Source organism: Sinohyriopsis cumingii, chromosome 15 (genome assembly GCF_028554795.1).
Source record: "Sinohyriopsis cumingii isolate HCF-2022 chromosome 15, ASM2855479v2, whole genome shotgun sequence".
Lineage (NCBI taxonomy): Eukaryota > Metazoa > Mollusca > Bivalvia > Unionida > Unionidae > Sinohyriopsis > Sinohyriopsis cumingii.
Genome location: NC_142975.1, coordinates 52,573,990 through 52,595,118, shown reverse-complemented (window position 1 = coordinate 52,595,118; position 21,129 = coordinate 52,573,990). Strand labels below are relative to the sequence as shown.

General features: G+C 33.5%; 1 protein-coding gene across 3 annotated transcripts in view; it reads right to left on the bottom strand.

Annotated features, from left to right (window-relative positions):
• The window catches only part of LOC149781801 (uncharacterized), a 440,127-nt gene extending 419,336 nt beyond the window's left edge, over positions 1-20,791 (bottom strand). For all 3 annotated transcript variants that reach the window (XM_089935960.1, XM_089935961.1, XM_089935962.1), the window contains exon 1: positions 20,258-20,791. In XM_089935960.1, coding sequence (XP_089792086.1) covers positions 20,258-20,310 — 53 coding nt within the window. In that variant the 5' untranslated portion in view covers positions 20,311-20,791. The remainder of the gene's footprint in view (positions 1-20,257) is intronic.
• Between the last annotated feature and the right edge of the window lie 338 nt (positions 20,792-21,129).

Here is a 21,129-nt window from a genome sequence, read left to right as displayed (position 1 = left end):
AATCTAAATGTACACCACATCCTAACAGTATATTAATGTACCTTGATAAATTCTTGATTTATATAATTAACTAAGCACCACCAGTCATGTGACCTACATGCCACATCGAGGGGTCCCTTAGGGTATTAAAGGTTCAATTAACAAATGTAATAGGTTATCAGACTAGACTGCACAAATTTCAAAGCCTTTTAAACTAGTTCCTTATGCATCTTAGGCGTGCCAACTGTTTTAGGATTTTACCTTAAAATTGTGGATATGATACAGCAAAACATTACTACAGCTAACCATGAACATCAACTTGTGCAGGTTTGGTACTGTTATATTCAGTGTAGTTGGTCAGGAAAACAGACTATTGGTGTAGTTGGTCAGAAAAACAGAACAACTTTACAGGGATACTTCAGGTTTTTTAATCTGCCCTTCTTAGTCTGTGTACCAGGGCCCAGCTATGTGGAACCTTTGCCCACTGATCTTAGACACAAGGACACTTTGATCTCATTCAAGAGTTCTCTTAAAACTCACCTATTTTGACTAAAAGAACAGACTTAAAGACTTAACAATGTTTACTTCCTTAATTATTGTCAGCATGTTTTGTTTTATAAGTGCATGGTGTTTGTTATTGTAATATTTTCGTATGTTTTTTGTGTTATCTAATATTGTTAAGTGCTTAGAGCTTTAGGCATTATACTAAGTCCACATTATTATTATTATTATTACTATTATTATTATTATTATTATTATTATACTGACAAAGTTTTTGTTTTGATGTTGTAGCATCACCTGGAAATATCATCCGAGAAATAAAAACACACTGAAAAAATGGGGGCAATGATCCTTGTTAAAAGTCCAAACAATCAACACAGATGTGTAAAAGAACATTAATATACTTTGCCTTGCAATTTGGCCCCCTAAAAATGGTGATTACTACCAGGACATATGAAAATCTGAACATTTTATACAAAGTTATATATTATGCTAAATATTCTTTCCAACCAACATTCTCAGTACATCATAAATAACAATATTCAGCAGTTTTTCAATCAACAAAATGTCATTAGTGCTTACCATTGGCAACACTTTAATAAATAAATACCAGTACCAAATACACAAGTTTTGTCAAGTTGAATTCATTGTTTAATTCTGTTGTTTTATTTAGTTATAGTACAATCATCATAAATGAAAAATTCCCTCTTGCGTCCAAGTGTGATAAATGTCATTCCACCGTCAGGAGTGTTTCTGTGTTCCTGTGAGAACCTATAATGTTTTGATCTCTGAGTTCAAGTATTTGTCCTATTGCTACACTCAATAAAAGGCAGACATGCTTTGTATTATCATGATAACTACACAACACTAGCAGAGTCAAGTAAAACAGAAACTGAATTTGAAAATAATTTACAAGATGCTCTTAACACACTTATAAGAATTCACCAAGGAACATAAATACAGAAAAAAAGCCCTACTAGTTACAACAAAACAAAAAGAGCAAGGCTAGATAGTGATAAACTCAAAGTTGTATTTGACAATGTTAACCTAAATAATACCTCTCATGATAAATGAATAGTGTTTTTAAAAATAGCAATCTAACCTGGACCTGGTATATTCACATTAAATACATTTGAAAAAAGCTTAATTTTCATCTCGGGTTACTTTAAAAAAATGTGAATATTTCTTCCTTTTCAGTATAGGGTCATCTTTTATAAAAGTTATATTCAGCCATATTTGGACTCTTGTACTGTAATTTGGGGTAACACCTCTAATTCAAACTAAAAACTTTTAAGACTCCTAAAGAGGGCATGTCATTTAATTCAAGATCAATTTTTAGATAATTTAACGATACAACAAATTATATAAAAATTCTATTACTATATGAAAGAATATTCCTTAGAAATGCCAAATTTATTTATAAAGTGTCCAAAAAAGTCAATCTTGTCTACCTGTGCAATATCTTTCAACAAAGAGATGCTCAGGGTACTCCAAATTTAAGGGCTGTTAGAAGCATAAAAACTACATTATACCAAAGCCATAGAAGGAATTATTTCAAAATAGTTTTCAATACATTAGTCCATTGGTACTGACATTATTCCTAGTGATGTAAGGCAGGCTCCTAGAATTTCTTCTTTTCGTAATTACTATCTTAAATGGATGAAATCTTAAGACACTCAAACAGGTTTAAGTAACACAAATACCTCCTGCTTTTCTCAACATGTACATCATTTTTATCGGTAATTTATTCAATACTTTATTTTATTTATTTTTATGATTGTGTATAATGAGCTTGAAACATTGTTTGATTTTCTGAATAACTCAATTCTTCAGTGTTAAGACAAATTGTTATTACATTGCGCTGTATATATTACATATACTGTAGATAATTTAAGGTGTCATGGTTGATTTGTTCCTGTAACTGAGTTGCCTTCTCTAAATACAGTCACTATTATCATTATTATTGTTATTATTCATTTCATATCAAATTGAATAAAGAGAATGGAATAAAATAGCTGAACATGCATACAAGTCCTATCTGCACAAGAGATCAGTCACGGTCGCAAATTCAGTTATGACGTGAACACTGCTAGAAATATTATGATGTAATATAATTAAATTACCTTATATTGGCCTACTTGTTCACAAATACATTCAAAGATAGCAAGGCAACCAAGCAAATGAGTACTTGGTGAATAAAAAGCATTGTTTCACAGATACAGTTCATTATGGAGAAGTGAGTTCCAGAGGTTTGTTACAAAGTGAACTTAAAATTCCTGCACTGGCACTCTGAGATTTCCCCAAGTATGCGAAGTAGTTCACTATTTACTTGCAATGAAATAATGGCATAAGTATTTCAAAGAACAATTATTTGAAATCATTTTTTTAATTTGACCTTGTTTTATTGTAAATCAACCTCAACAAAAAGCAGTGACATAGTGCACAATGTTTTTTTTTGTGTACATGTGATGGTTATGACAACCTCCTCCCAGAGTAATGTTATGATCTTAATACAAAGAGACAAACAACTTCATTCGAAAAAGCCCTTCACTGACAATTATTTCCAACACAATTATAAAACTCCCCCTTCCAGGTTTTCAAAATGTCTAGCTGAGATGGCATTCCATGTAACTCGTGCCCTCTCTTATACAATGGTCTAAGTTTCTGGACCCTTTGTGCTCAAGTTATCGAGTGAGAAGCATATGTCTAATTTTTCTTTTGGGCAAAGAGAGGCACCATTTTGTCAATGGGAGCAACAGTGGCTTAGTGCAGGACTTTCCTTATCAGCCAGGAGCCAGGTGATTTATCTGGCTACTTCTATTTTACACCGGCTATTTAAAAAAAAACAATAAAAAAAATACCAATCAGGAGGAATCACCAACCCCCCATACTTCTGCAATTACCTAACTTTAACTGTAATGGAAGCTGGCCCTGTTAGTGGTTAGAGTGCATAACTTGTGCATGTTGAATTCACTGCACCCTGGCCCACCAAAGTCAGTTGAATTCAGTGCACCCAGGCCCACCAAAGTCAGCTGAATTCACTGCACCCAGGCCCATCAAAGTCAGTTGAATTCACTGTCTAATTTTTCTTTTGGGCAAAGAGAGGCACCATTTTGTCAATGTGCAGGACTTTCCTTATCAGCCAGGAGCCAGGTGATTTATCTGGCTACTTTTATTTTACACCGGCTGTTTAAAAAAATTTTTTAAAAAAATAACAATCAGGAAGAATTACCAACCCCCCCATACTTCTGCAACTACCTAACTTTAACTGTAATGGAAGCTGGCCCTGTTAGTGGTTAGAGTGCATAACTTGTGCATGTTGAATTCACTGCACCCTGGCCCACCAAAGTCAGTTGAATTCACTGCACCCTGGTCCACCAAAGTCAGCTGAATTCACTGCATCCAGGCCTACCAAAGTCAGCTGAATTCACTGCACCCTGGCCCACCAAAGTCAGTTGATATGATGCATCTCTGACCAAAGTACTTTCTTCCAAATGCCTTAGTTCCAAATAGTTTAACAATACTAATCTGCTGTTGAACAACAATAAATCAATTCTTTGAGGCAGAAATATGTTTAGGCAATGAAAGGGGAAAAATAGATAACAGATGGCTATTAATTGAAAATTTAAGAAAAGCAAATCAAGTATGTGATATTGCTATCATTAAAAGCAAATAATCTTTCCCTAGGGACACAATACCATAAAATAAGAAAATGGACATCATAGATGATCAGTAGAACAGTTGGAATTTTCTGATTACATTGAGACTTGATAATTCCACAAATTATGGGCAATACAGTATTCCTTATATTGGAAATTACTACAGTATTAAAGTAAAATTAAAACTAATATTAAGCCTCTAATTTAATAATTGTTAAGATAGATAATAACTTAGAAACACTGAGATTATTTTGCAAGAGTGATGGATGTTTAAAAGATGACATATTTTTAAAGATTCCTTCTTTTAAGAGACCAGAAATAAAAACCAGATGGAATGAAGATTTCTTATTAAATTTGAAATTAGGGCCATTTGCTCAGTTTATCTCTCAATAATTTTCAATTGAAAGAGAATATTTTACAATATTATAAAAGGAAAGTTCTGCAAGTTGTGTAATAATTTTTTTATAACCTTCTATTATACAAGACCCGATTCTACTGACAATATCAAACAAAGGGCCTCTACCTGTAAATTACAATCTCCAACACAAAATACTGCAAGTCATTACAAGATTGCAGAAGAGCATTTCACCTAAATGAATGTCACTAACCATCTATCTCTGTCTCTCTCTCTCTGTGCAGAAATTCTTAAATTTTAATGGCTTTTGCTGGATATTTTTCCCCAGCAACTATGTTGCAGGCATATATTTGCGAAACTGAATATAAATACATTCAAAGGTGATATCACAAGTTGTGACAAAAGAGAAAACATTGATATACATAAAAATTAAATGTAATGGAGAATGTGTCTGATTTCCTGCTGATTTAGTGTTAGTATTATCTGTCAACTTTTCCTTACAACACTGAAATGTCTCTTTTCAGTTTTGTAGAAAATGCAATAATTCACTGGAACAATGTAAAAGTGAAGAAAAAAATGAAGATGTTAATTATTTTCAATGAATGACCCTCACCTTCCCACATGATAAATAAAACCTACTTAGGTTAAAAATTCTAAATGCATTGTTGTTTTAATGCTAGACTGAGCCCCTGACTGTCAAAATAGTACATAAAACATGCAGGAGTTCCACAAAACACAAGTCTGGACTTTTTCAGAATTAGTGGGTTGCCCAAAAAATTAAGATCAACTTCCAAAACACTGCTGAAAGACAACAATGCAACCTCTGCTGATGTTAGCATCACCGTGTCACATTTTCTTCCAAAAAAATCTGGTTAAAACAAAGGACATTTAGTGATACAAAAATACACATTATACTTAGTTCTCTTAGCACATATTGAAATGAAATGAAATAATTCAGTGCAATTAATGAAACAGAATCTTCATACTTTAATGGGACCCATGACCATACCCACATTAAACAAGGGACTACAGTATACAGTGGGACTTTATACATTGGGACCACTGCACATGCACTTATTGCAAGAGGGTAAAAACCGAGCACAAATCCATTAGGCTCTTGTTTTTTTAAACATGCCTGCCTGCACCAAGATTTCCTCCTTTCTCATGAGTATGCATAAAAGTAAATATGCTTTAGACAACACAATGAAGGAAGTTCCTCTACATCAGTATAAGTGCCCTGTTATTAATCGACAAGTGACTACATTTGGAAGAAATGTTTTGATTGGTTCATTGGTTGGGTAAACTTTCAGATCAGGAGTTTACTTGGGTTCACAATGATTGGTTAAGCAGGTTTATATACATTAATTGAAAACAAGAAAATCTTCTTGGGGCATCACAAGTGAAAAAAAAGATTTTACTAGATTTGTCCCCATTGACTGAAACAATTTCAAACCAGTCCTTGCAGCCTGAGCATTGATAATTTACAAATGAATAAAAGACAGAGTTTCAATTATTTTTCTTTTAGGATAGGTCATGTTCATAAATGGTATTAACACAGCAGCAAACAAAGCTGATTTCCCAATATCTGCAAAGTCTATAAGCATGCAATAATTAGCATTATTACCTCCCTTGCCTCATTTATTACTATTCCTCCCACACACATGTAGGTAAATGTTCTCACCACAACCAACACTTTGCAACCAGGATTCAACAATTCCAAAACCAATGCAAACATTTATGGACCATCTCAATTATATTTCAAAGTTTTAAATCTCTGCCTCTACTAATATTGGAGGATTTACATGCCACTGCATACTCATGGATGCAAAAACCCAACAGGATGGACAGGGAGATATAACCCATCCCTTTTCCTTTCATTTCCCACAATCAGCTGATTTAAACTGGAAATGAAATGTATGTTAATACGGAGCAAAGAACACCTAATAGACATACATAATATCTTATGGTCAGTATCATTATTTACTTATTTGTGGATCACTAAGTTTAAGACCTGCAATACCACAACATGCCAGGTTACATTCTTGATAAGGCACTTCACACTACCGAACATGCTCCAACTGCAAACTGCACAGACCCTGATCTGGCGTTGCATAATGCTATGGCAGATCTGGGTCCGTGTAGTTTGTTAGGAGTAATCAGTAGAACAAACAGACCGTGATCTGCAGGCACATTATGCAATGGCAGATTGGGATCTTTGTTGGTTGCAGTTTGACCTGATTTACAAGCAAGCACATATGGCACTGGATCAGCACATTACTTAGTATGATACAACACTTCAGAAGTTTTGAAATGCTGTGAAATGACAAAACCAAAAATATTCAGTATGATTTTATTCTCTGTTATAAACTGAATCTTGTACTTGTGTTGATTTCATGTTGATTTCAAATTACTGTGGGAACATTATAATGTGATAGGTGGGGTACATAACCACTAACCATTTAACTGACCATGCAGTCATGTGACCAGTCAAAGACCACATGCAGAGTCATGTGACCAGTCAAAGACCAATATGGCAATGAACTTCGAACAGACAAGCATGCCCAGATTTTCCAGGGCAAGACCACATGCTTCCCTGTCAGTACTATCCCTACCTTGAGAGGACACTACCCATCCATGTTGGAAAGGTGTCACACTCTCTGGAAATGGCCAAGAATATATGCTTCACTGACACTGATTACACTCCATTGAGTGTCAGGGACCTCTGACCTTTTTGGCAATCTCAAATCATGGAGATTGCTCCTAATTTCTGCTTGATATATTGGAGAGTGACTTAATTAATATGGGAAGTGATCCCAACCAATCATGGGAATGCAGGGGATCATCTTGTGATGAAAAGCAAGAAGCAGAACCTTTCTTTCTCCCTTTTTAGATGCAGCAAGTATGAACCAAGTCACACACTTGATCTGTTCATAGGCAACATACAGGACATCCATCCATGTGTGCCCAATCATTATATAATAGGTATGTGGGTGGGTGCATCCGAAAGAGCTCTCTCGGATGCACCCACCCACATACCTTGTCATACTAGGAAAGAACCTTGGTATTTAGCAGGTACATCATGCTTCATGCTATCTTCTTTCAACCCATATTGTCATACTTTTGATAAAACCAATTTTTAATTTTGGTCATGGTTTCACAGCAGTGCCAAGTTATTGTCAAAATCATATGACATGTACACCCATCTCTCAGTCCTTTTTTCAAAAAATCCTTGCCTAACTGTATGCTCTTTTAACAATAAATGCCTTCTATCCCATTTTGTTTTCTTCCTCATCCACAAATACAATTACAGTTATCATTTGTGATCAGTTTAATTGGCATTTTATTTTAATATGCAAAGTTTGTGATTTATGGTTTTGTGATTTAACACTATTTATATAGCATCAATAAATTTGGTAGAGAAACCTGGGAAAAACCATGGACCCACAAGATGCTATTGGCACTATTGGCAGGCCTTTTCAAACAGCCGTGCTGACCGAGCCAAGACTCAAACCCACACAGAAAGAGTAAGATGTGAGTGATCTGTGTAAATGTATGCATCTTAGACCACTCAGCAACAAAGATAAAAGAAACAGAAATTTCATTATTTGTAAAAATAAATATTTTTTGATTTCAATATTATGCTGTCATATTCTGAGGTAAGCTCAAATCTTTCATCAGTAAGCTCAGTTTTCCAGTCAGTTTGCCAAGAGGCAAACAGACGTTTATAAAATATGTCACACTTTATGCAAAAAAAATAATGAAATTTCACCCTTTGTTGTCAATTTATTTGACTTTTTGTACTATCTTGCTACTGAAAATAAAGCAGCCATCGAATAAATGTGAAGAGCAGAAAATCACACATCTTCACTAAAGCAAAGAAAGTCACCAAAGTGAATAAAGATAATGAAAAGTGTGTGTGATTTGGATTTTTAATATAGTTTTCAAACAATTTTCAGTCATATCACTATGCTGTCTTCAGTGTGATAGTTTATAGTGATGTATAGCATTGAGGCATCATGCTGCAGACATTTTGCATGATGTCCCACCCAGTCACATTATACTGACACCAGGCTGACCAGTCCTAACACTAACCTCTTAGTGCTGAACGCCAAGCAAGGCAGCTGTGAGTACCATTATTTTAAGTCTCTGGTATGATGCAGCTGGGTTTTGAACCCGCAACCTCCCACATATGAAGTGGACATTCTAACCACTAGGCCAATGGAGCAGTCCAGATGATGAGGAGAGTCTGAACATCTGATAAGTTTGTCAACTAATCTATAGCAGTTTAATGAAGATCACTGGCTGGCTAACATGCATTTGTGAAAACAGAAATCAGCAAGGCACACATTTTTTTTAATATGGAAAAATGAATATCTACAAATCTAGTTAAGCTATCTGCATGTATATAAAAATACAGAGATATAAATATTATTTGGGACTTTCTGCAAAGATACAGCAGGAAGCAGTGGTCTATATTTCTTGTCTAGATGTACATTTGCTCGTGTGAGATAGCTGCGTGGGACAAAACTGACAAACAAAATGAAATTTCATATTGTGTTGTCTTTCACCCATATGTATATAATAACTGAAGCACATTTGTAATGTATTAAATTTCTGACACAAAGATGAAAATATAATCCATATTATGAATTGCCATGGGAGAGGAAATCGTCCACCCCGTAGCCAGAATTTGTAGGTTAAGGTACTTGTCAAAACTGGTTCTTAATTCCAAACAAAAATTGTTGACACTTGGATAGTATCTCCTTATCCTTTATAAGTGCACATGATGAATTCTAATGATCTACAGCCCTAAACTGATAAAGTTTTTAAGTAATGCTGTGAATATTCCATTACACTGTATTCAACTCAAGATGGCAAAATGAGATGGAGTATCCCTATTTTCTCTTGCAGTATGCACAATTCTCAAACACTGTCAGAAGAAATTTCCCATTTATTACAATTTTAATGCTAGCAATTTTTTTAAACAAAAGAAAAACTATTTTTGATGTAAGCAAATTTTTTATTTCTGCCATCTTTTTTTGAACAATGTTTCTTCTTTTTCAAGAAAGACTCCAAATCCAAAATCCCTCCAAAGGATAAAAAAAAAAAAAACATACATTATGCATTATGCTTTCAACTGTCAATAGTTCCAAGTTTATTGTCTATACTTTATCAACACTGCCTGCTTACTAGTCATTGGCATCTGCAATTTTTTAATCATGTTGGCATTGTGTTTTGCTGTAAGTAATGGTTTTTGTGAGAAATCACCAATTACATGAACAAATGTTTATTAAATGCAATGAAGTGAATTCATTTTTCCCCATGGATATCAGGTTTTGCAGTCTGCTAAACAGCAATCCCTCTTTATAAAACTGTACAATGGGAACAATATTAATGACTCTCATATTGATGGAACCTTATAAAGAAGAATGCCCCTGTCATGGGGACCATAATAATGACCCTCATAATAATGTACCATTATAATGTGGGATGCCCCTCTCAGAGGGCCATAATAATGACTCTCATAGTGATGGAATATTATAATAAGGGATAACCCTGTCATAGGGGCCGTAATAATGACTCTCATAGTGATGGAACATTATAATGAGATATGCCCTTGTCATGGGGGCCGTAATAATGACTCACATTGTGATGGAACATTATAATGAGTGATGCCCCCATCATGGGGGCTATAATAATGACGCTCTTAGTGATGGAATATTATAATGAGGGATGCCTCTGTCATGGGGGCCATAATAATGACTCTCATTGTGATGGAACATTATAATGAGTGATGCCCTGTCATAGTGGCCATAATAATGACTCTCATAGTGATGGAACCTAATAAAGAACAATGCCCCTGTGATAGGGGCCATAAGAATGACTATCATAGTGATGGAACATTATAATGAGGGATGTCCCTGTCATAGGGGCCATAATAATGACCCTCATAGTGATGGAACCTAATAAAGAACAATGCCCCAGTCATAGGGGTCATAATAATGACTCTCATAGTGACTGAACATTATAATGAGGGATGCCCCTGTCATGGGGCTATAATAATGACCCTCTTAGTGATGGAACCCACAAAAGAACAATGCCCCTGTCATAGGGGCCATAATAATGACTCTCATAGTGATGGAACATTATATTGAGGGATGCCCTTGTCATGGGGACCATAATAATGACCCTCTTAGTGATGGAACCTAATAAAGAATGATGCCCCTGTCATGGAGGCCATAATAATGACCCTCTTAGTGATGGAATATTATAATTAGGTATATCCCTGTCATGTGGGCCACGATAATGACCTGCATTTCAAGTCTGGAAACCAACCGAAGGAGCTATGATATTGACCAGCATCATATGTGAGGGAAACTTAAATTGAGGGATGTCCCATTAGTGGGAGCTATAATAGTGACCTGCGATTTAAATGAATAACCTTATATTCAGGGATGTCTTAACAAGGTTATGCTAACTGTATATACACATACAGTTAAAAGCATGAAATCAATATTATATTCACTTTTCATGAGCTTTTAAGATTGCTATGGGTTTAACAAAATAAATTTCAGCACATGATAGAGTATATTTGGCAAATAGTGTATCTGGTGGAGGAAGAAACCAGGAAAAGAACCACCTAACCACAGCAAGATACTGGCAATTGTTGTTGTTGTTGTTGTTGTTGTGGGATTTAACGCCATTTTTCAGCACGATAGGCTATACATGGCGGCCAGTATTAATGGTGGAGGAAGAACCCAGAAAACCCCGGAAAGAACCACCGACCCACGAGAAGCTACTGGCAAGCTTTCTCACATGCCCACATTGGCTGAATCTTAGACTCGAACCGCCGCAGACAGAGGTGAGATGGCAGTGATCCGTAACGAAGAGCGCTTTAGACCACTCGGCCACTCGGGGCCCCCGCAGATACTGGCAATCTTTCTCACATACCCACATTGGCCAAGCCAGAGACAGGAACCAATGCAGATATAGGTGAGATGTCAGTGATCTCTAATCTACTGAAAAATAGCACAAAACCTGATATACCAATGTTCTATAATCAATGTAAAATTATGTCAAAGAAATTACATGTCATAACTATGATATAGTAATTTTCTAAAATCACTATATTCATGTCAAAAAATGATGTCATGGCTATGACAATGTTGTATGATAACTATAATGTCAAAGAAATTACATGTCATGACTATGATATAGTAATTTTCTAAAATCACTATATTCATGTCAAAAAATGATGTCATGGCTATGACAATATTCTATGATAACTATAATGTCAAAGAAATGACATGTCATGACTGACATAACAATGCTCTAAAATTAATATAATTATCCTAAATAATAATAATAATAATAGACATGATGTTCTAAAATCAATATAAGTTTGTGAAATAATAATAATAATATTATTAATAATAATAATAATATGAATAAAAATAATACTTTATTTATTCATGTCCAGAACATGACATAATGTTCTAAAATCACTTTTATCATTCCAAAATAATTGTACATATTTTACAATAAAGAGATACTGATGTAATGTTATCTCAAGTTACATTTACACCAAAAAATGATCTCTGATACCATTTTTGAAGTGAAGGAGACAAACTTATTAAAACTTTATGTAAGAACTCAGAGCATGCAAATTTAAGATAATATTCAAAACAAATTCCCAACACCCATCCACCCCCAATACAAAACCTTCAAGTCTGTTTGTCAACACGTAATAAAGCATATGTTAGTCATCCTTCCATGGATGACACTGACATTTAACACAAGTTCCATCTATCTTAAGAACTCCACCTCGAAGCTACTGTCATTTAAGTACATTTTATACATTTTTAAAGCTGCATCACTCATGTCCAATGATCTGTACTATTTGTTTCTACCTGCACTGTCCTCTACTAACCAACTACCACCTGTTCAAACTATTGATATATTAAAACATCAGTGATCCATAATAAAAATTATATGACAAAAGCTAATGGAATGTCCTCTGAACTAAATTTGTTCTGTATTTTCCTTTTAAATCATTTGTCATCATTTATCAAGACAAATCCACTTCTCATATGGTGTCCTGTTTATTGCAGACATTTGAATCTATATTGACACAAGGTACCAACCTGCTGACCAATGACTGAAGGTGGAGCTTGGGGGGGGGGGAGCGTAACAGCCTGGTATTTTCATTTTAAGAGGAGTATTCTTTCTCTAATCCCAGTGAAGGGTGGGGTTTTCATTCATAAAATATCCAAGGAAATGTATGAAAATAGTAGAAACAAAAACAATAACTTTTTTCCTTGGCAAAGGAGTGGTGGTATTTAAAATGAGATTTCTCCCTACAATCTCAAAAAGTAATAAAATGTTCAATTCCTAGAATCTAGATATAATTATCCTTGTTAACATAATTAATGGCAATTAAAATATCAAACTATACTGCATTTTAAACTATTAATCTCAAATACTGAGTACTCTACATTCTGATTAGAGCTTTCCCTTGTTATAATATTGGAAGTTGGGGTCAACAATTGCCAATCCCATTATCCATCTAGCTGTGGTATAGCATGAACTGTAGTATGTACAGTTACTCAATAAGATACACAAAGGTTACATACCTGGGACTGTTGATTCTTAAGTAAGATGAGTTTTACTAGGCTACTTATGGCTTCAACACCATGGTGAAGAGTAAATTTAACAAAACAAAAAAACAAATCCAGACCTTAAGATTAAGAAAAACTGTAACAGAAATGATTTATAGATGTACACTAGAGGGAAAGTAGAACTATATACTGCAGGTGCACTCGATTTGAAGATATATAAAAAGGTCTGAGCACATGTTTACAGTTCATTACGTATCTGCAAGTTTATGTATGTCGCAGTTTATGTATCTCAGCGAGCATCTGTACTAATCTGCGCCACAGCGAGAAGCGCAAGCTGTACCAAACCACAGCATAGCAAGAATGATCAAAAATTTCATGATCACATGTATAGGGACGGAGGAGGGGAGAGAATAATGTTTTAAAAGGAAATAAAGCTACAATACTCAGCTAAACAATTGTCTCACAACACCTACTGATATAGATTTGGTGGATCAAGTGCAATAAAGGAATTTTTTCAAAGGGTTTCATAATGATACTGTAGTATATCGAGAATTGTGTTACAATAAAAAGTGTTATAGTAGGGCAGACCTGCATGTTGAATGGGTTTACGTTTTCTTGAAATATTAAACTGTTCTAAGTTGGATTCAACCAGCAACAAAACTTAAATAAAGCTTCTCTTTTTTTATTGCATGTGGGCCAGGGAATTGGACAAACTTCAAATTCCTTTAAATGCAAATCCATTTCTAACATCATAAAGTCCAAAAATAGGATATACACCAACTTCTGGCACAGTAAATAACCTCTATCACAACTGCAAATATTGCAGTAAAAAGTGTCATTTTCCTTTACTGACAGATAAGTACAATCAGTTTTTATTTTACTTTTCAGTGACCTCATTCCTTCAATTCATGATGGATATATTCATCCCAAAAATGGGACAGTGCATTTACCTTCCACTATTTGTTGTACACAGATTCATGGTAAGATCTCATTATTACACTGGTGATCTAATATACATATATTAATGCTTGTGATAATATATATATATATATATATATATGCACAATAAAAGAAGTTTCTGATGTAAAAAACAAACTAGTTAAAAGCTATATTATTTTTATTTCAGTGCTTCTGAACTTGAAAATGTTTTTATCAGAAAGTAAGAACTGCTATTATAATGCTTGGGGGTGAAAATGTTCTTTCACAGTAATTTGTTTCAGAGTTTTTTTGGCTGTTACACAAAGTTTGTTGTTGTTGGAATTTAACACCATTTTCAGCACACGATAGGCTATACGTGGCGGCCAGTATTAATGGTGGAGGAAGAACCCAGGAAAACGCTGGAAAGAACCACCGACCCATGAGAAGCTACTGGCAAGCTTTCTCACAATCACATTGTCTGAATCTGAGACTCGAACCCATACAGACAGAGGTGAGATGGCAGTGATCCGTAGAGAGCACTTTAGACCACTTGGGGGCCCCCACAAAGTTTTGTTTCGATATGCTGCATGATAAATCTGCTTCAATAATGGTTCTAGTAAATTCTAATAACGAAACAAAAACTAAAAACTGGTTACTAATGATACTACTGTCCACCATTAAACACCGTCCATCTAAAAATAGTTTTATAAAGAGACCAATACTCTTAAACTTTTTAAATGTTACTAATTTTCCAAAAATATTATCTGAAAACACATATCAACCTGAATATAAAGAGGTGGGTGTTCAGCTTAATAAAAAAATCTAAGTTTCTTATATTGTACAATAAGAATAATAATAATAATAATTACCTTATTTAAAGAAGGTAATGCAATTAGCTAAGAACTAAGCTACCTTGAGGCCTTCATACAAAAGAATTTATTTACTTTAGGTGCTTCTCTGAAGCCACTGGATATATTGGGTTAGGAAGAAACAAATAGAGTGGGCATTTCTAATCTCAACTGGAATACTATTCCAGAGCAGGGTTCCAGAGTATTGGAAACCTATTTTTACATAACTCCTTATTTACAATCTACTTTGCATGCAACAGAAAGGAATAGAAACAAGTACTAGCAAATTTATTTTGCTTTCTGGCACAATTTTATATCTTATGCTGACCCAACTTTTTACTCTCTTTTACATGTCTGGCATATTAAAAAAGAAAAAGAAAAAAGAAAAAAGATTACTGTAGCAGAGATCACAAACTACCAGTAATGTAAACAGTAGCTGTTATTTTTCACTTTTGTGTAACAGAAGCATTATTAATATTAACTTTAACTGCTGTATAATTGATGAATTATGATTAAAGGGGATGTGCAAGAATTATTTAATCTGCCAAAACAATAATGAAATTGCAGGTAATGGTAAACAAATAAGTTAAACAAAATTACAAAATATTAATTATTTCCTTCAAACATACCTGGATAAAGCTTTCACAAAGTGTAAAAAAGCATAGAATATCTCAGAGTGAAAGGTGACAATAACAGCCTTTTCTCTGCCCAAGTTATATATATATATATATATATATATATATATATATATATATATATATATATATATATATATATATATATATATATATATATATATATATGTGTGTGTGTGTGTGTGTGTGTGTGTGAATTTGTGTGGTTTATAACTTTGCACCATCTATGAAAGTACCACAAATGCAAAATTGCACTTTTGCAAATCCAGACATAATGCAAATTTTGTCATGTGGATACTGAGTCAAATACATACACCAGAGTATACTAAATAATTTTGTCAAAAATTTAGCTTAGAAATTATGTGGTAATTATTATTATCATGAGGCCAAAGAAACAAAAATCTGTTTCCAGTTGCATTGGTTTTAAAATTAGGGTAGGCAGATCATTTATTTTTCCTTAAAAACATTGTATCTATTTAATGTGATTTTGGGGGAAAAAGGTACTAAGGTCAGCAATGAGAAAAAGGGAAGGCCAGAAACACATTTTTTTTTGCCTATTATAATTTCAGCTCAGACCAGTTGGAATAACTAGTTCATTTTTGAAAGTAGCTACGCATTTCCAACAGTACTTTATTGTACATACATTTCTAGATTTACATGTTATTCATTCAATCCTTTCGTGTTGAAGACCAGCATATGATGGCTGAATGGAAGAGTTGACAATTCACTAGGAAGAATGAAACCAACATTGTATCAAAATATTCTTACCAGAAACAAAAGTCATTGAGAGCTAGTCATTTTGCAGTCTGCAGATTGTAAATGAAATGTTATGATGGTTCCCATTCTTGGTGAAGATGACAATAGGAATTAGTAAACAAAGAAAACGACGACATGGATGCCAATATGGTAGAGCTCAAGAAATTCTTGATTTAAGGTTTTTGTTTTAACAAAACTTTTGACACAATACTGGATACCAAATATACTCGCTTACTATACAAGTCAAACTGCAAACAACAAAGACCAGGATCTTCCGTAGCATAATGCGCATGCAGACTAGGTTTATGCTGTTTGTTCTACTGATTGCTCCTAACAAACTGCAAAGACCCAGATCTACTATATCATAATCCGCTAGTACATCTGGGTCTGTGCAGTTTGCAGTTGGACTGGACTTAAAAGCAAGTACATAAGGTATATCCTGCAAAGGAAATGGTAGCTGACACTGGTTGGCCTGGGCAGAAAAACTAGTTGCTTAAATAAGAATCAATTCTCGGATTTACTTCACCTGTCCTGTTTGTATTCAATCCAATCATAGTTACAGGTAAAATCTATGAAGAACTTTTAAAGTTAAGGACAGATATGATACTGGAATTATTGAGCAAATTTTGTTCTGGGAGGTGCAGTTTCTATAAAAAATGTAGAAAGAGTAAAGAAGAAAAAAAAATGGTGAAACTTGACTTTACTGAAGTTTCCAGAGTTTTAAACTTCATGAAGTTTGCTTGGAGACTGTTAAATCACTAAAAAGTTCTCATGGGTGTATGAATAATGACACATATATTGTCATTACTAGTATTATATAGCAAAGATGTGAAAACATTTCTTCATAAAAATGTTGTAAAATGTATTGCTGTTTTTGAATACCTCTGCAATGATTTATGTCCCTAGAACATATGAAATTTTTCAATTCTGTGGTAAAATATCAGAAGCAACACTACAAATTAATCAAAATTTAAAGTAAAATTAGAGAGGATGTGATGGATATCTAATTCTGTGAATCTGTGTGCATATATATATATATATATATATATATATATATATATATATATATATATATATATATATATATATATATATATATGATATTTGGTTGAAATGAGTGAATAGTGGATATATTTCATCGAGTGGATGAAAAACTCGAAGCCACGAGTGAAAATACTAGAGTTTTTCACCCATGAGATGAAATGTATTCGTTATTCACTCGTTTCAAGCAAATATTTTTTTATTTTATGCTCACATACCTTGGCTACCTAAAGTTTGTGACACAGAGAATTAGCAGATTTCTTATGGTAATGTCAGCTGTTTCCGCACATGTTTTGCTGTGCTATGTGTACCTGCGCACAAAATTAGTTCCACATCAGATTGATAACAATTAAATGATATTTCCAGAATAACAAACTACAAGTTTCAAAGATAACAAGGATTATTAATAAGAAAACAACCACAAGTAATTCATCATTGTATAATGTATAAGTATGTTCTGACCCAAAAAAAGTTCATGTAGTGAAAAAATATTGTTGATTTTTCACTACAGTGAAATATCAATATTATTTTAATTAGAAAATCAAGTAATTTACTGCTTAGCATAAAATAAATAAATATATATATATATATATATATATATATATATATATATATATATATATATATATATATATATATATATATATATATATATATATATATACACATATATACACACACAAAACATTAAAGAATCAGCAAAACTCATGGTGTATTATTAAACTTTTAAACTTTCTAAGAATTAATTTTGAAAATATATGACAATAAAGCTACTTATATTTATATCCTAAATATTGTAAATGTGTTTATTTTCTTGTGTATGAATTATCATCATCTTGCTACAAATGATCAGATTAGTAGACTATCTTATTGTGGTAATGGATGAAACAGTTAATTGTACCTTTATATGTGTATTGTAGGGCAACAAAATCCAGAATAATTGGTATTGCATGATGTTTGCAGTTGGACTTGACTTATAAGTATGTACAGCATGATTAAAATGAACATTTTCCTTTTTAATGTCTCATAATTTATTTATACAAAGCTTTGAATTTTCAACCAGTAATGTGTAATAGTTCCCTTGTGTTTTTCCATTTTGTGCAAAATGTAAGAATGTGAATGACGTTTAAGCAAGGAGTAAAATTTATGATAAGATTATATTTCACTAAAAGATGATGTTGATCACAGTAGGGTTAGTACTAGCTGTACTAATATTATTTATAGTACTAGTAGCTGCAGTAATACTAACAGTAGTAGTACTAATAATAATTAGTTGTAGTAGTAGTATGAGCTGTAATATTAGTAGCAGTAGCAGCAATAGTGTTAATAAAATTAGTGGTATATTAGCAATAATGTTAACATGAAGTAATAATTTTAGTAGTACCAGTAATAATTATAATAATAACAGTAACATTATTATTACCAGTAATAAAAGTAACAGTATTAGTATTAATATAAGTAATAATAATGCTATTAGCAATGGCAGCATGAAAACAACAGTAGAAGTAACAACAACAGTAATATGAATAGTTGTAATAATTACAATAATAACAATAATAGCATCCTCATCCTCGTAGTCATAACATTGTTAGTAGAAGCAGTACCAGTAACAATAATAAGTTATGTAGTAACAATTAGAGTGGTAGTTAAAGTGACAGTAATAGAAACAGCAGTAGACATAGTAGCAGTAACAATGGTTGTAGCGGTAGTAGTAGTGGTGGTAAATCTATATATTAATAGTTAAAATAAGATACCACTATTAGTGTGTGATCTATAATTTTAATGTTGCTTTAACAATTTTTCAGTCATATCGCTACAATGTCTGCAGTGTGACAGTTTATCACATTATCCTGACACCAGGCCAACCAGTCCTAACACTAACCTCTTAATGCTGAGTGCCAAGCGAGGCAGCTGTTAGTACCATTTTTTATAGTTTCTGGTATGACTCGGCCAGGAATCGAACCCAAGACCTACTGCATCCAAGGTGGACACTCTAATTACTAGGCCACCAGAACAGCATACCACTATTAGCAGAGCATTCTCAACATCATCAGTGATACATTTTGTCAATGTCCCATTTCTTTATGTATATGACTATAATCCATTACTTTTAAAAAGTAAAATGATACACCATCATCAGGGTCTTTTCTAGACCTGAAACATTAAGTGGAGAAATCCTCCCTCCATTTCATAAAAAGGTGGGAAAATTCTGAATTTAACCTGAGGGATTGAAAATATAATAAATGAATTTCATGCATTTAGATGATTTTCAGCATCATTTTATAACAATTAGCATGGATCTCAAAATTGTGTCCTAGAACAGACCCTGTGTTGTACCTAAAAATATAGTATTTCCATACTACACTTCACCAAACCCACATGAATGGATTTCAGATTTTAAGTTAGCAAATGTGCAAATATGTAAAGTGTATGCAAATTGTGTAGATATCAATGGGGTATACAAAATGACAATAAGTCAATTCTTTTCTCATACAGCTATAAAATTGCATATGTATAAAATTATGAAAAATTGCTATGGTAAATATGCCAGTTTTAATGACATCACAAATTTTTATAAGTATTTGTGTTATATAATACTTTGATCTGTTGCATGTGACAGTTTAGTAGCATGACATTAATATTCACTTGGTCGAGCATCAAGTTTTTTAAACTTTCACTTCTACTGTTGCATGAGTCTTAAAAACATGTTTTTTCAGTGCATCAAAATTTTCCTACTGCTAATGAACTTTTCTAAAATGAATGTGGGAACAGTTACTTTCCAGTTTTTAGGAGTAACAAATTGATGAAAACTTCTTATACCATCACATCAAACTTCTTAATTATCATTAGACACCAATAAAAAAGGCACAGAATACTTATCAATAAATTCTCTTTCTTAAAATAATTAAATCTGCACAATCAGATAATAAAAATAAAAGAAACTTACTTTAACCAGCGAGTCTGACTTCCTGTCCAGGCTCCATAAGTATCATTATACATGATTAGGTCCAAAATGTGCAGCAAGGTTTTTAATTTGATCAACACAATCCACAAAGAAAAATATCCGTCAATAAAAACTTTGAAAACTCCAAACAGCCAAACTTCTTGGTACTATCTATTCCTTCTGGATTTTTTCATTAACTTTATCCATTTTAAAATTTTCATTTGGAAAAATCACTGCAGCACTGCGCCAGCTGATCTACCTACAGGAAAAAGTTGCTATCTGTGTGTGACTGGTAACAGTTGTATACCTCTCCAGTAATGATTATACACAGTGCAGTCAGGTAGGTAGGTAAGGTAGTCTCTACTGGATTTACGATGATAACACTGATGTGCGCAGCGACAATCCCTGTCAGTCTGCAAGTCTCGACTCTATAGCTATATATCCCAAAGTTACCTGTCCATTGCCTCTTCGTCAACCCCTGTATCAATCAATATTAAGTAGTTACACAGCATATCAAACACTGGCAAGCAGTGATAAATCCACATGCTCTTAGTAATGCCCACGTGCTGCCTGACAATTTGCCCCCTCTTAATTAGACAAAAAACTCATGATATGGATTCAATGCTTATGGTGAAAAAGAGGCAAAGAACTTGCCACAAAATACTGGAAGAAAACAAGAAACCCGAACTCTGTCACTGAAGAGTCAGAATGCTCAGACAATTCTCAAACAAAACTCTACTTCATAGGCCATAAGATATAAAACAAAATTTGATTTTGGTTTGTTATGTCAGCAGGCCTGTGAATTCAAATCATAAACCATTATAATTCCTATTTGTCTGAAAGGTGACAAAAGTGCTGTAAAAAATGAAAAATAT